This window comes from Apium graveolens, chromosome 8 (assembly GCF_009905375.1).
Source record: "Apium graveolens cultivar Ventura chromosome 8, ASM990537v1, whole genome shotgun sequence".
Taxonomy (NCBI): domain Eukaryota; kingdom Viridiplantae; phylum Streptophyta; class Magnoliopsida; order Apiales; family Apiaceae; genus Apium; species Apium graveolens.
The window spans coordinates 217,696,753-217,709,527 of record NC_133654.1 but is presented as its reverse complement, the minus strand read 5'-3'; the positions used below and the strand labels follow the sequence as shown (position 1 = coordinate 217,709,527).

At 32.4% G+C, this 12,775-nt stretch overlaps 2 protein-coding genes across 3 annotated transcripts; both read left to right on the top strand.

Annotated features, from left to right (window-relative positions):
- The first annotated feature begins 3,630 nt into the window (after positions 1-3,630).
- On the top strand, positions 3,631-7,095 carry LOC141678295 (prefoldin subunit 2-like). Its single transcript, XM_074484573.1, has 2 exons — positions 3,631-3,772; positions 6,395-7,095. The coding sequence occupies exon 2, from the start codon at positions 6,422-6,424 to the stop codon at positions 6,857-6,859; it is 438 nt and encodes a 145-aa protein (XP_074340674.1). The 5' UTR covers positions 3,631-3,772; positions 6,395-6,421; the 3' UTR covers positions 6,860-7,095.
- A 1,245-nt stretch (positions 7,096-8,340) lies between these two features.
- Positions 8,341-12,056, top strand: LOC141676978 (uncharacterized). Of its 2 annotated transcripts, XM_074482709.1 has the most exons (4): positions 8,341-8,748; positions 9,019-9,354; positions 9,978-10,022; positions 10,873-12,056. In XM_074482709.1, exons 1-4 carry the CDS (start codon positions 8,619-8,621, stop codon positions 11,925-11,927), a joined length of 1,566 nt encoding a protein of 521 aa, XP_074338810.1. In that variant the 5' UTR covers positions 8,341-8,618; the 3' UTR covers positions 11,928-12,056. The 2 variants fall into 2 exon arrangements, with proteins under 2 accessions (XP_074338810.1, XP_074338811.1); XM_074482710.1 differs by lacking the exon at positions 9,978-10,022 and having other exon boundaries at positions 8,343-8,748.
- Positions 12,057-12,775: the final 719 nt, after the last annotated feature.

The following is a 12,775-nucleotide window of genomic DNA, read 5'->3' as shown; positions in this document are numbered from 1 at the left end:
CAACAACTTTCTAGCCAAGCCAAATTTATGATCAAATCGACTCTGTTTTCTTTAATTTTTCAATGCAAATCACTGTATACAAACTCAATAACTAATATCAAGTAAAAGTAATCACAACCAAAATGATTCTCGATAACTCCGCCAAGTTCAAAAAAATGTACAAGTTCAAAATTTGGCAATACCAAAATTGATTCAAAACTCAATAAAATTTAACAAATATGAACCAACCACTCCTACAAGGTTATTACACCAACTTATACTAACAAATAATCACTCAATCAGCCGAAAAAATGAAGAACAGAAGAGTCATTCACTTTTTTGGTGAACACAAAATCATAACCCAAAAATCATAAAATAAATACATTTAATCTCAAAATTGAAAGATCTATGCATTCATAAGTTCAAAATTTCTATACGATTAACCAAAATAAAATTCTAAATTTAACATTTTTGAGACAAAATTAACGTAATGGTTTAAATTTAAAAGAAATATAACTTTAGTGCCTATACATATAAAACATTTAGTTGAATGGTAGGTTTCTAAAGGAATAACTAGATGAGTGATAAATAAATCGATTTCCCTAACTAAAAAGGTTTTTGTGACCGCCCCGATCCAGGAGGTACTTTTAATAACCCGACTCTAGGTCCGTCAAACCCATTCCATTAAACACACTCATAGAACAAACATAAATATATATGTAAGTCTTACAATTCATAAAACTTTAATCACCACCGACTCACGTCTTCGTACCCAACCATTCTCTTTTTCCTTTTCCAATCTCGTCATTTTATTTATCATGGCCTGAAATTATTAGAATGAAATAATATAATGAGCAAACAAATGCTCAGTATATTTAATACGCAACATGAAATTTACATGGAAAAATATAACATCACATCAAACAAATAACTGTAAATTCAACTTGAGAGAAAATAATCCAACTTTTCATAAATCAAGATATCCCGACACGCACAAATATGCACACAAATCACCACACACGTGGCTGAGTGATCTTATGATCTTTACGGTGGTTGTTAACCTGAGATATGATCCCAACTTGCCTAACAGAGCGCAATCCATCGGTTTGATACTTACATATCCATATTTCAGGATAACCTCGTATACGAGTTTACCAACTCCGTCGCACAACACATATAAACATAATCTTTATATCGAATCACAAATAAACAAAACAAATACCTTAGAACATAATTCATACCAAATACCAAGTCACACATCAACAAACCAGAAATCTTCAGACACATATATAAACGTAAATAAAGAATACGTCAGATATATACTTACAATACACTTTTTAAAAACATAAACAAAAAATGCACCAAATACACTTATAGCACATATTTAAAAACATAGACAAAGACCGCACTAAATATACTTACAGTATAAAACCCTTAAAATCTCTGAATCCTCGTAATCCCCGATGATACGAATACTTTTCGAACCTACTTATATAAATATTCAAACCAATCATAATTACTCATCTTTATGCCTTAACATTTAAAACAAATATGTAATCGTATATTAGTTGCGATCATACAATCTAATAATATTCATTTTCACTTTTATCAATTATTAAACACTACGATCATGTCCTCCACTTTCATTTTCTTACTCATTTTAGTTTCTCACTCAAACCAATCACAATCCTGATATAATATTATCAAATAATTTCTACCTCAATAACATATTTTTTTAAATACACTTAAGAATTTTATTCTTCAAAACAACTAATTTTTACCATTTATCAATTATTAAAAAAATATAAATAATTTTCATTTATCAAACACAAAAAATATAAATAATTTTCAACTATTAAATACTGAAAATTATTTACTTAAACTTTCATGTTTTACACTTTTCTAATTCTTTCATTTAGGCTATCAAACAAATTAAATACTTCTTTTACTGTTTTAAAAACAATCGGATTCCGTTACGTCATAATCTTACTCGCAAAACCTCCATTTTCTCTCTCCTCGAGGTCAACATAATTGGCTCAACTTTGACCATTTATAACTCACTCATTTCTAGGCTGATTAACATGATTCAATAGCCTATTTCATGTATTTTCTGGCAAGGAATCCAATAATATAATTAGTTTCATTATCCGACTTCAAATGAGTACTAGACGAGTAGATTTACAAAAAACATTTAATATAAAAAAATAAATAAACACCTATATCATATATATTTAGTGAAATGAATAAAATTATATCTTTGTGTGTGAATTTGCATAGCTCCCTAAAATCAAAATCAGAAGATGCAGCATTTATTTTCTCTCTATAATTCTTATGCATTACTAGAAAAAAATGTAAAACTTGAATCTTCAATACATGTCTACTTTACAACTTTCACCTAACATTGTATTTGGACACTTGTCCATTAATTATTCAACATAAAATTGGAGGTTGACAAGTGTTCTTATTGAACATGACACGTGTCTATCTAAATTACATTAATCTAATTTATATATTGCCACATGTCTTACAAGAGCACATATCACAGGCCTCTAATTCTTATTTTGGAAGCTATCTTATATTTTCGTTTTTTATATCCTTTATAATTAGACCTTGTTTTTTAATATTTTTTGAGGATGTTAGAGTTACAATTCTTCATAAACATTTATTAGGAGCCCTAATGGAATAATGTCTAGGACCTATATTGTATTGGGTACAAGAGTTACCAGATAAATCGAAAGCTCGAAAGAGCAAAAAACTTATTTAGAGAAAAAATGATTAAATTCGTCATATTCAGCTATTTGATCATCAGAGAGCTCTTAAAATATACACCTTTAATTTTTTTCTGTTCCTATATTTTTAAATTTTTTCTTTTTATTTCTTCATATATATAAAAAAATGTGTACTTGAAAATTCAATTTTTTTTTACTTTCTTTTAAGATATAAGTCAAAAGGAAAGAATTTTTTGACCATCACGTGGAAAATGCAACTTGTAGTAATACTTTCTTTTGACTTGAATATGAATGTTTCATTCTAATTAACATTATGATAATTCATATTAAATCTTGAACTTTTTTAAAAATATCAAGTTAAGTACTGATTTTGAGTCTGAAATTAGACGAAACAAACAATCTCAAATACAACCAATTTGGATAGTTCACGAGTCCACCAAACTTAACTCCCACCCTAATTCTACTCGATATTGACATCCTCGTCAGGCCCAACCCAAATCATAATCTCTCTGGTCATTTTGAGATAAAACGATCGACTTCGTGTCACTACCTTTGGATGTCTCTCATTCTGTGTGACAATACCAACAACCTTCGTTCTCTACCTTCGCCATCTCAACAAATCAATTTTTGTAGAGTTGGTTCGATATCATATGTGACAATTAGGAAAAAATTTCAAGTTTTTTCCGAAAATCGTGTCAAGTTCCAATTTTGAGTCCGGAATAAAATTATTGTGTGATATTTGAAGAACAGAACTTGAAAAAAAAAATTAAAGAGAGTTTATGTTTATGAAAATTAAAAATTTACCGAGGTAAAAAAAGGAAAATATAAAATATACGAGATTTGTGAATAAATTTTGAGGGATATCTATACATTAAATCAAAAGAAAGTACTTGAAATAAGCTATTTTTGTGATTTACTTTATAATAACAATTAAAATTTATAAAATACAGTATCACATTCCATTATGTTCGTGTATTCACCCAAATCGATCTGTGCGAGTTTTCATTCATAACTCGTTCTTTCGAAGTTGAATAACATACTTGATCAGCTCACCAACTGTTAAGGTACCGATTCTTTTTCAGATATACACACATGACACAACCCTTTGTATGTATATATTTTTGCCTAGGTTGGACTTTATGTTCAGTTATGTTCATGTGACTTGTGTCTATATCTCTGTTTCTACTTGTCTGAATTTTTTAGGGATTTGAAAACATAACCCTGGTTGAATTTAACAATACCCATTTGTTATTCTTATATAATTATTGATTCTCGATTTTTGTTAGTATCAATGTTTGAATTAAATATGAAGAGGTTTTGACTATGTTTGTGATGATATAAGAATGGGGTATTAAGTTTTTGTTGCAATTACTGAAATTTTGGAGTGAGAGGTCACGAAGAGTTTTTGTGTAGAAGTATAACCAGTGAGCTAATGAATTTAGTGAGAATAGTTAGTCGAAAGAAGCGGAAGATATTTGAGTAACTCAATTTTATTTCTTGTGTTGTTTTAAGTTTAAATTCCTAATTGCTTGTTAATCAAGTGAAATTCCAACTTCTAATTGATATTTGTTCATTTTTTTTAATTGTGATAAGTAAATGTGTTTGTTGATTTATAGCAAGCTTTTTAAATTATTTTTTTTGGGGGGGGGGGTGGGAGCCGAAAGGCAGATTTCTTTTACTCTAGAATATAGTTAATGTATTGCTTGGAGAATGAGAAACTTTAATTGGGGATGATGGGATGTAGTATATGTATATCCAGTGATTTTCTTATTGAGCAAATAAACCATGGCATCTGAAACTATCTACATGATCTTGTTTTTTCCAATCTGGTATTTGGTTTCAATATATATTTTCCTAAATTTGAAGATAACTAACCACATTGTTTAGAAATTGAGTTTTAAAGATGATTTAGTCACGAGCTAATAAGATAGTAATGGAGAACAAGTTTTTGCTGAACAAACTATTTAAATTAATGACAGAGAATTCTTCGTGTGGAAGTTAAATACTACATAATACAATTTCACCTGTTATGAATGAGTTGATCGAGTGCTTTAGTGAAATGAATGGAAGTTTCCGGAGCTTTTATAAGTCCATGCATGGTCATGTTTGGAAATATGCATGGACTTGTATATATATAATGTCGGAACTACATGTTGTCAATTGTCATTCATAGAAGTTGTGGAGCAAGTTGTTAGCTAATCAAGATGCATCATGATTATATACCTGCGCTTGATGCACTTTAGTTTATCCCTATTTTATTTTTCCTTAACCTCCCGTTGTTCCTTCTCTACAATGTCTTTTAGGTGGCTGCTAGTTATGTACTCTCTGTTTATATGTATCACTCAGGAACATTGCCTTTTATCCTGATGAGGGTTGTACTAGCTATTTTACTCTTTGCCCCCCTAAATGATATGCGTGACATTTAATTTTACTATTAAGGTTCCACTTATAATGAGGTATGCAGGTATGATTCCCTGGACGGGGTATATATAACCTAGAGTGTCTTGTCTTTTAATGTTGTCAGGGTTTTAGTGCTGTAATGCTTGCACATTGAAATGTTGGTGTTTCTATGCTTTTCTCGTGCTTTTCTGCTACCAGCGTATTAATTATTTATATAAGGTTACCTAACTGGGTTTTTCTTATCTTTTTCTTTTTTTAAATTACAGACTGACAGTGTATGTACAAGTTCTTCTTGTGCTCCCTCTAAGTTTGCAAATGCCCTAATTTATCATATGCTTGTCAACTTGGTTGATAGTGTTTTCTTCGTGAATTCACAGAATCACTGCTATATTATGTGCTGTAATCAGTCTAGAAGTTTACAATAAGATAAATTTGAAAAAGGTTCATAAAATTGCTTCTCTTATATAGTTATTTGTGGATCCTAGTTAGATGCTTATGAGTTATGAAGAACAATAATTTTCCCAAAGTGGCCACCATTTGCAACACTAAAAGGACCTCAGATTTATTCGTTTGTTTTATTTTTCTTTCTGGCTTCCTGACAATGAAAGACCAATCATCTAAGCATGTTCTGCATGGTGTAATATCTACTATCTAGTGTAGGCTGGTGAAATGGCAGATAATTATAATGATAGTTGTGGTTCATAAAGTATCTAATTTAAATTAACCAATTTCATAATGATATTTTTATGGTTGGTTTACTTATCACGTACTGTGATGTTTGCAACTTTGGAAGAGCCCGCTCCCTGTTAGTTAATATAGGGAAATTCCTTGTACATAATAATGGGAGCCATTGAAAGGTGACTAAAACACTAAAAACGGAGACTGCCTGAGCTAATAATAGAGGCTAGAAGACTTTCCGGCGAAGTCATATTAATTGATTATTTCTATATCGTGAAAATGTTGCACGGACCCATATATATAGAAAAGGAAACAGAATCACCTAGATACGAAACCGGATTGCGCTAAAAAACTACTGTATAAGCAATTTATAGTAGTTTGGAAGAAACAGTTGAAACTATAAGCTGAGACTTTTCTGTAGTTTATTTATTTTGTTAGCCATCAAAATGTGAGTATTTGTAAGTTGTAACTTAAATATGCACTATGTTTCTTTTGTGATCCAGCATGATGACCTTTATTCCTTTACATAATGAAATTTATGCATATGCATTGGTTGCATTTACACTCATATAGTAAGTCCTAATTGTCATCACTTTTTGTAATGCAAGTACGTGGTCTATTACTGAGTCAGTATCATGGCTGGTAAAGCTGAGGAACCAGTTAATGAGCAAGCAGTTGCCACCATATATGGGAACATGAGGGCTGACATTAACCAAGTTTATTCAAAAATTACGGAACTAGAGATGGAGGTCAGTGAGCACTCATTGGTAATCAATGCCATAAAGCCTCTAGATCAGTCTCGTCGGTGTTACCGCATGATTGGTGGTGTGCTGGTTGAGAGAACCATTAAAGAGGTTTTACCAGCTGTCCAGCACAACAAGGAGGGGCTTGACATGGTGATTGCTCGGCTTAATGAGGCACTGGAAAAGAAAAAGAAGGAAATTGCCGACTTTGAAGCTAAATACAAGATTAGGATCAGAAAAGGCGATGAAGTGAAGGATGATGGAAGCAAGAAGGAAGGCTCAGCACAAGGAGTACTTGTTGGTCCAGCAACTGCAAATGAACAAAACTAGTTTGTCATATCAAATGTTGGTTCTACCTGGTGATTCAGACCCCCTGATGTACCCTGGGATATTGATACCTGGTCATATCCTTATAAGCATTCCAGTGTAAACTGTATGATAACAGTGTTCAAATTTTTGTTTCCTTTATTAGGGTCTTTCGAGTTAGATGTGGCTGAAACATTGTTAGATGGTTGGCTGATTCCCTTTCGATGCTTGTGGTTTATGAAATTTTGTTACGTTCTGTATGGAATTCTCGTAGGTTGATTACAACAAAACCGAAGTCAGAGCTGGAATTTTGGTGCTGTTTGTAATATGAAAATTAGAACGCAACCAAATTATTTGCTCAACTTATGACAGATAAGCTAATGGAAAAACTTAAACATAAATTAATTGCAGTTAGCATATTGGCTAGTCACTTGGATGGGAGCCAGTTGGGGTTCAGAAGTGATTTTTTTATACATAATACGGAAATAATAAAAAATATATAACTGAGTTCTTACTCCTATATTTACACTATGCGCAGAAGTAACAAAAATGAACAATAACGAATAACAAAAAGAGGTTGAAGAAAGTATTTGCAGTAGTTTGCTTAACCTTGTTTGAACTTAACTGACCCGATTCACTCGAACGCATGTACAAGTCGGGGTGGAACATAATCCTTTTTTTGACAGTGGGTCGAACACAATTTAGTACTAAATCAATTATGTAATTTTGACTAAAACCGGAAATCCGACCAAATTCTATTTTGAACTAGTTTGATATTCAAAATAATTAAAATCTATTTTTATAACTTAGGAGTATAATTTATGCATGCATTAAAAATAATACTCCCTCTGTCCCATTAAATTCTATACGTTACTTTTCAACACGTTTTTAAATGTTCATTTAAAATATAACTTCACAATATTTTTAATTTTTTTTTTCTGAATAAAAGTTTCATGTTTAAACTTTTATTCAATTTTTTTAAGAAAAAACATTATCAAACAATACTTTATGAATATCTCGAAATACGTGCAAATTGTAACCGTCGAACGAGAAGGAGGGAGTAAAATTCTGTTGCTCGCAAGTTGCTCATGTTTTGTCTTCAATTTAGGATAAGACAAATTCGTTATGTTGTCCACAATCTAGGATAGGAAAGGAAAAGAAATACAAAATAACTTATTTTACTTTCTATACTAGTCTTGAAGAAAGTGAAAAGCATAAGTTGGTGACAAAAATAATAAAAAAAAATAAATTTATAGATCGTATTATTATTTATTGTTATCAAGTCTCACTTACTGTTATTTATTTTTATATATCATTATTTATGTAACGTACACATATTTGTGAACAAGATTGGGGTCTTTTTATAAAATAAGCTTTATTAAGGTAAGGCTACATACGCAATATCATTGGATAGATTAATTGATTGATTGAAAGTTTTCTTTCTTACACTCACACTTTTTAAAATCATTAGGTAATAAACTGAGGATATCAAGTTTTTACATTTTTTTTTCTATTTCACCGGAAAAAAGTTTCTAGTGAGTCCGAGTCGTTGGCAGTACCACTCCTTGCTCTAAATCAACTAGTCATTCAAAAATCAAAATACCAGAATCTGTTTGTGAGATTCCCGACTTGAATTACATCCCAGAGTTTACAGAATTGAGTAATAACATAGGCCAAATGGTCATACTCTGATGCACAATATTAATGGTTATCTGTAAACCCCGTAAAGCGTGCACCTACATTCCTAAAAAGGAGAAAAGAAAACCAGAAAGCAGAAAAAATAATGCAAGTAAAGCCTTCTTTTACTTGTAAAAATATGATCAATGCAAGTACTGTAAATAATTCAACGCTCCCCCCCTCCCCTGTGTTTAGGCTCTCATCTCCTGCTGCACAAAAACAATTCTGTATTTCCGGTGAGTCTTGTTTTCTTAAATATTTTTCTGCCTCTTACAGTCTTACTTGTGTGTTTTTTGTGTTAGTATTGAGCATTTTAAATTTTGGTTCATTCAGAAAATGGTCATGCATGTTGTTTTTCTGTTAATTTGAAGTTGCAAAATATCTTTTGTGGCTTGGATTTAGGTTTGTATGATTGTTATTAATAAATCTTTGTAAGCACTTCACAGTTCACACATTTGTGCATTTTATTTTATTTTAATACTTTAAACTGGGATTCTTGACTACAGAAGTAAAAATGGAGATGGAAAAGAATGATGGGTTGGGGTCAGTTTCTGTAGAAGCAAAAAGAGGAGTAGGTTTACCATATGCTCCAGTTGATTGGCCAGAACCTGGTGATGTATGGACTTGGAAGGTGGGAAAAAGAATTAGTAATGATGGTTTTTACAGGGACAGAAATATTTTTCTTCCAAAAAGGCTTCATCAAAAAGGAAAGAGGAAGTATTTTGATAGCAAGAAAATTATTATAGCTTATCTCCAATCCGAATTCCCCGACAGAGATGTTGATGCCTTCTTCAAATCTTTCACTTGGAAGGTCCCTGCAAACTTCAACTCCTGCGGTGAAGGTCCATTCTTGCACTAATATCTATTATTAATGTAGAGTGTAACGCATAATTTTAGATTTTCTGGCTCAACCCCTTGGTTGTGTAATGTAATTGACCTTGATCTTGATGTTGTTGTACATGTTAATTATCTAGTCAAATCTTAATACTTTCTTGACTTTTGAGATAGATGATATTTGTTGCTTAAGAGAATCGAAACTTTAGTGGTATATGGACCTGATCATCTGCTCTCTATGGCCAGAATATATGAAACATCTTGATTCTATAGGCCTATTTTACTGCTACACACTTCTCTTTTTTCTTTTTGGATATATGATGATTGTGAGAACAGCATCTGTTGAACCTTGTTTGACTAACTGCCTTCACTGACCTTTGTTTATAATTTGCTAATCTTGCTATGAATGTTGAATGTTCATATCTATGAAACTGCAACAATGAGGATTAATATGCTAAAGTTTAAAACCCTTCATATACCTTGAATTTTGTAGTGTAAGTTTAAGATCTTGTTAGATGCCTAAACAGTATGCCTTGTTATGTGAAGATTAACAAGTCCCCCTTTCTCTAGTTTGTGGAAAGCAAAAATCATAAATTCTTTTTTCAGATACTAAAATATATTTAATCTACAGTGGATAAGAGTGGTGCCCTTTCTTCTGGTGAGCTTCACAATGTAGGTACGATGCACATGTTTCCTCTCATCTCACTCCATAACCTTCAAATTCTCAAACTAATTTGATTGTTCGAATGTAGCCAAACTAAGCACATGCTTATCCTAAGTGCAACTATTGGCAAGTGCTCCTTACTAATTGTTTTTTGCAAAATGTGCCTACTCAGCATACCACATAAACAATTTTCCTCTTCTGGACTTGATCCGTCCAAATTTGACTGTTATTAGTCGTCCAAGCCCCCTTGTTTGAGCTTTTGTGAAATTTGGCGGACCAGGCCTTGTAAATGGACCAGCAGGGATGTGTCTACAGTAAACTGGAATGACCACCTTGCCTACCACCACAAATTTGAAAATTGTCACATATATCTATTAGTCTATTTTTTTTTTAATTTATTCCCTGTATTCACCATTTAGTAACCAAATATACAGGATTTCAATTTTTTCAACTCAACAATCTTTCTTCTGTTACTAAAGAATCAAAAAATTTGTTTTTTGATTATATTGGTCCCCTAATAATCTTGAAATTTACCAACTGACTTGTATTTTCCACAAATAAGTACAGTTTCAGTTCCAGTTTATCATTCTAAATCATGTTACTCAAACCTTCCACATTCTTAAAGCGACGAGAAGTTTGATACTACTACTGGTATTTCCCAACCGATAGAAAGATATTCTACACTAATAGTAATGACTTAAGGAATAAGATATCATGTACATTTATAATGATTCTAGGTTTTATCATTCAGCATTTGTAAAATAATAAACTGACAGACTCAAGCATAAATTGCAGTCAACTAGATCTCTTACTAGACTATATGTAGACTTCTCGAAATGATCTGGCCTCTGTTTTTTTGCAGCTGAAATAACTTCATGTCCTAAAAAGGTCCAACCACGATCAATATCAGAAAAAAATGGAGGAAAAAAGTTCAGAAGAAGATCGTTGAGGGTTGCTGTGGCTAAGTCTTCTTCGAGAAAAAGAGTTCGGTTTAGTCCTAAAGAAGTGAAGGATGTAATCGACTTGTCTTGGTGTAGTAATGGGACAGGATCATGCGACTCAACAGCTGATAATTCAAAGAGTGCTACTGATTCCAAAAATATTCAAGCCTCGTCCAGCCACGATACTTGTTCACAGAGTTCAAAAGCCGTTACTCATTCTGATTCTTATAAAGAAACTCCATCGAAATTGATTCCTAATGATAATGACATGCTTATGGATTCTGCTGATAATATCCTGTCACAGTCTTTTCTTAAATCATCAGATGTAGGTCTTGTCCCTGATCAATCCACTACCAGTCAAGAACAGATGTTAGAAGCTCGAAACAAACTTTTGTTGCTTCTTGCTACGGATAATCATGTCTTGCTTTCATCAATCAAGCTCCCTGAAATTATGCACCTCTCTTCACTTCTTAAAACTGATCCAAACATCGATGCTAATCAACATGGAATATTAAAACTGATCGATGTAATTCCGTTAGCATGGAAGAAATTTCAAGAGAACAAGAAGATATCAGAGGCGGCTAACAAATCCAGTGAAGACCTTGAAATCAACATTGCATGTGTGACTAAACTTGAGAATGAGCTCAATGAATTGAAAGGACAGGAAAATAATCTTCACAAGGAACTTGATTATTTCTTACGATACATAGAAAAAATTGATGTGCAAATTAGTGATCTGCAATCAATGCGAGCTGGCCTAGCCAGGAATGCTGATGTGAAGAAGAAAGAAGTGGACATGTTGATCTCCAGACAGAAGCAAGCTGCTGAATGTCTTTCTAAAGTTGGAGATGAGGTTGAGATGGGTAAGAAGCGAAGGCAAGAATGGGAGCTGAAAAAGAAAATTTCTGAAGAACAGAAGGCCCAGATCCTCTCCAAGTTTGATCCTCTCAGAGAGTTCTTTCGTCAGACGTTCTGAACTATATGTTTATTTTAATAATTTGAACGAACCCCTTGATGTGTGTAAGATATATCATCTTGAACCAACTTCAATCTGCATTTCTAGTTATGATGTTTATGAGTATCTATTTCAGTTTTAAATTTGTTACTCTTTGTCGCAACATCATCTGCTTGATATGTTATGATGTTATGATAATTTCTGAAAGATGTTTTACTTTAAAGATGCATATCTGAGCATGGTAAACTTTGTCTTGGTGGCTATCCTCTGTATCCTGAATCACTATCTATTTATTCATTTCTCATGATCATACACAGAGAAGGTGTAATTCAACTGCAATTTTTGATTTTTTCACTGTTAAAAAATTTATTCATAGACAATAAATCACAGTTATCTGTACTTTTAAAGCTGAAATTTTGACCGAAAACAAAGCTTGGTGAAGTTTGATTCTTCATAATAATGATGCTTGACCGTGCTTTGTATAAGTAACAAAATTAATGAGAGATTTCTGATCCTGATACTTTCATGAACAAGTTTCAAAATCGACTCGCATATACTTCTCATACTCACATATACGTCTCATATTAGAGCTTTCGTGAAAATGTCCGCCAGGTGCTCTTGTGTGCTGCGATACTTGAGACTGGAGGAATGGGGTGGGGGTTTAATAAAAAATTTATGATTTACATCAATATGTTTAGTCCGACTATGATAAACTGGATTCTTTGTCATTGAGATCGCTGGTTTGTTATCACAAAAGAGAGTTGTCGATGACTTCTGCTTTTCATCCATTTTTTATAAAAAAATTCTTAGCCAAAGTACTTGGGATGTGGCCAAACTTGCTGCCACGTACTCTGCTTCAGTGGAAGAAA

What these genes read in the sequence shown, in the direction of transcription:
- LOC141676978 (XM_074482709.1), top strand. Translation starts at nt 8,619, where the DNA reads ATGCAAGTAAAGCCTTCTTTTACTTGTAAAAATATGATCAATGCAAGT. An exon ending in AAAACAATTCTGTATTTCCG is followed by an intron (nt 8,749 to 9,018) that starts GTGAGTCTTGTT and finishes TCTTGACTACAG; the next exon opens with AAGTAAAAATGGAGATGGAA. An exon ending in CTTCAACTCCTGCGGTGAAG is followed by an intron (nt 9,355 to 9,977) that starts GTCCATTCTTGC and finishes TTTAATCTACAG; the next exon opens with TGGATAAGAGTGGTGCCCTT.
- LOC141678295 (XM_074484573.1), top strand. Translation starts at nt 6,422, where the DNA reads ATGGCTGGTAAAGCTGAGGAACCAGTTAATGAGCAAGCAGTTGCCACC.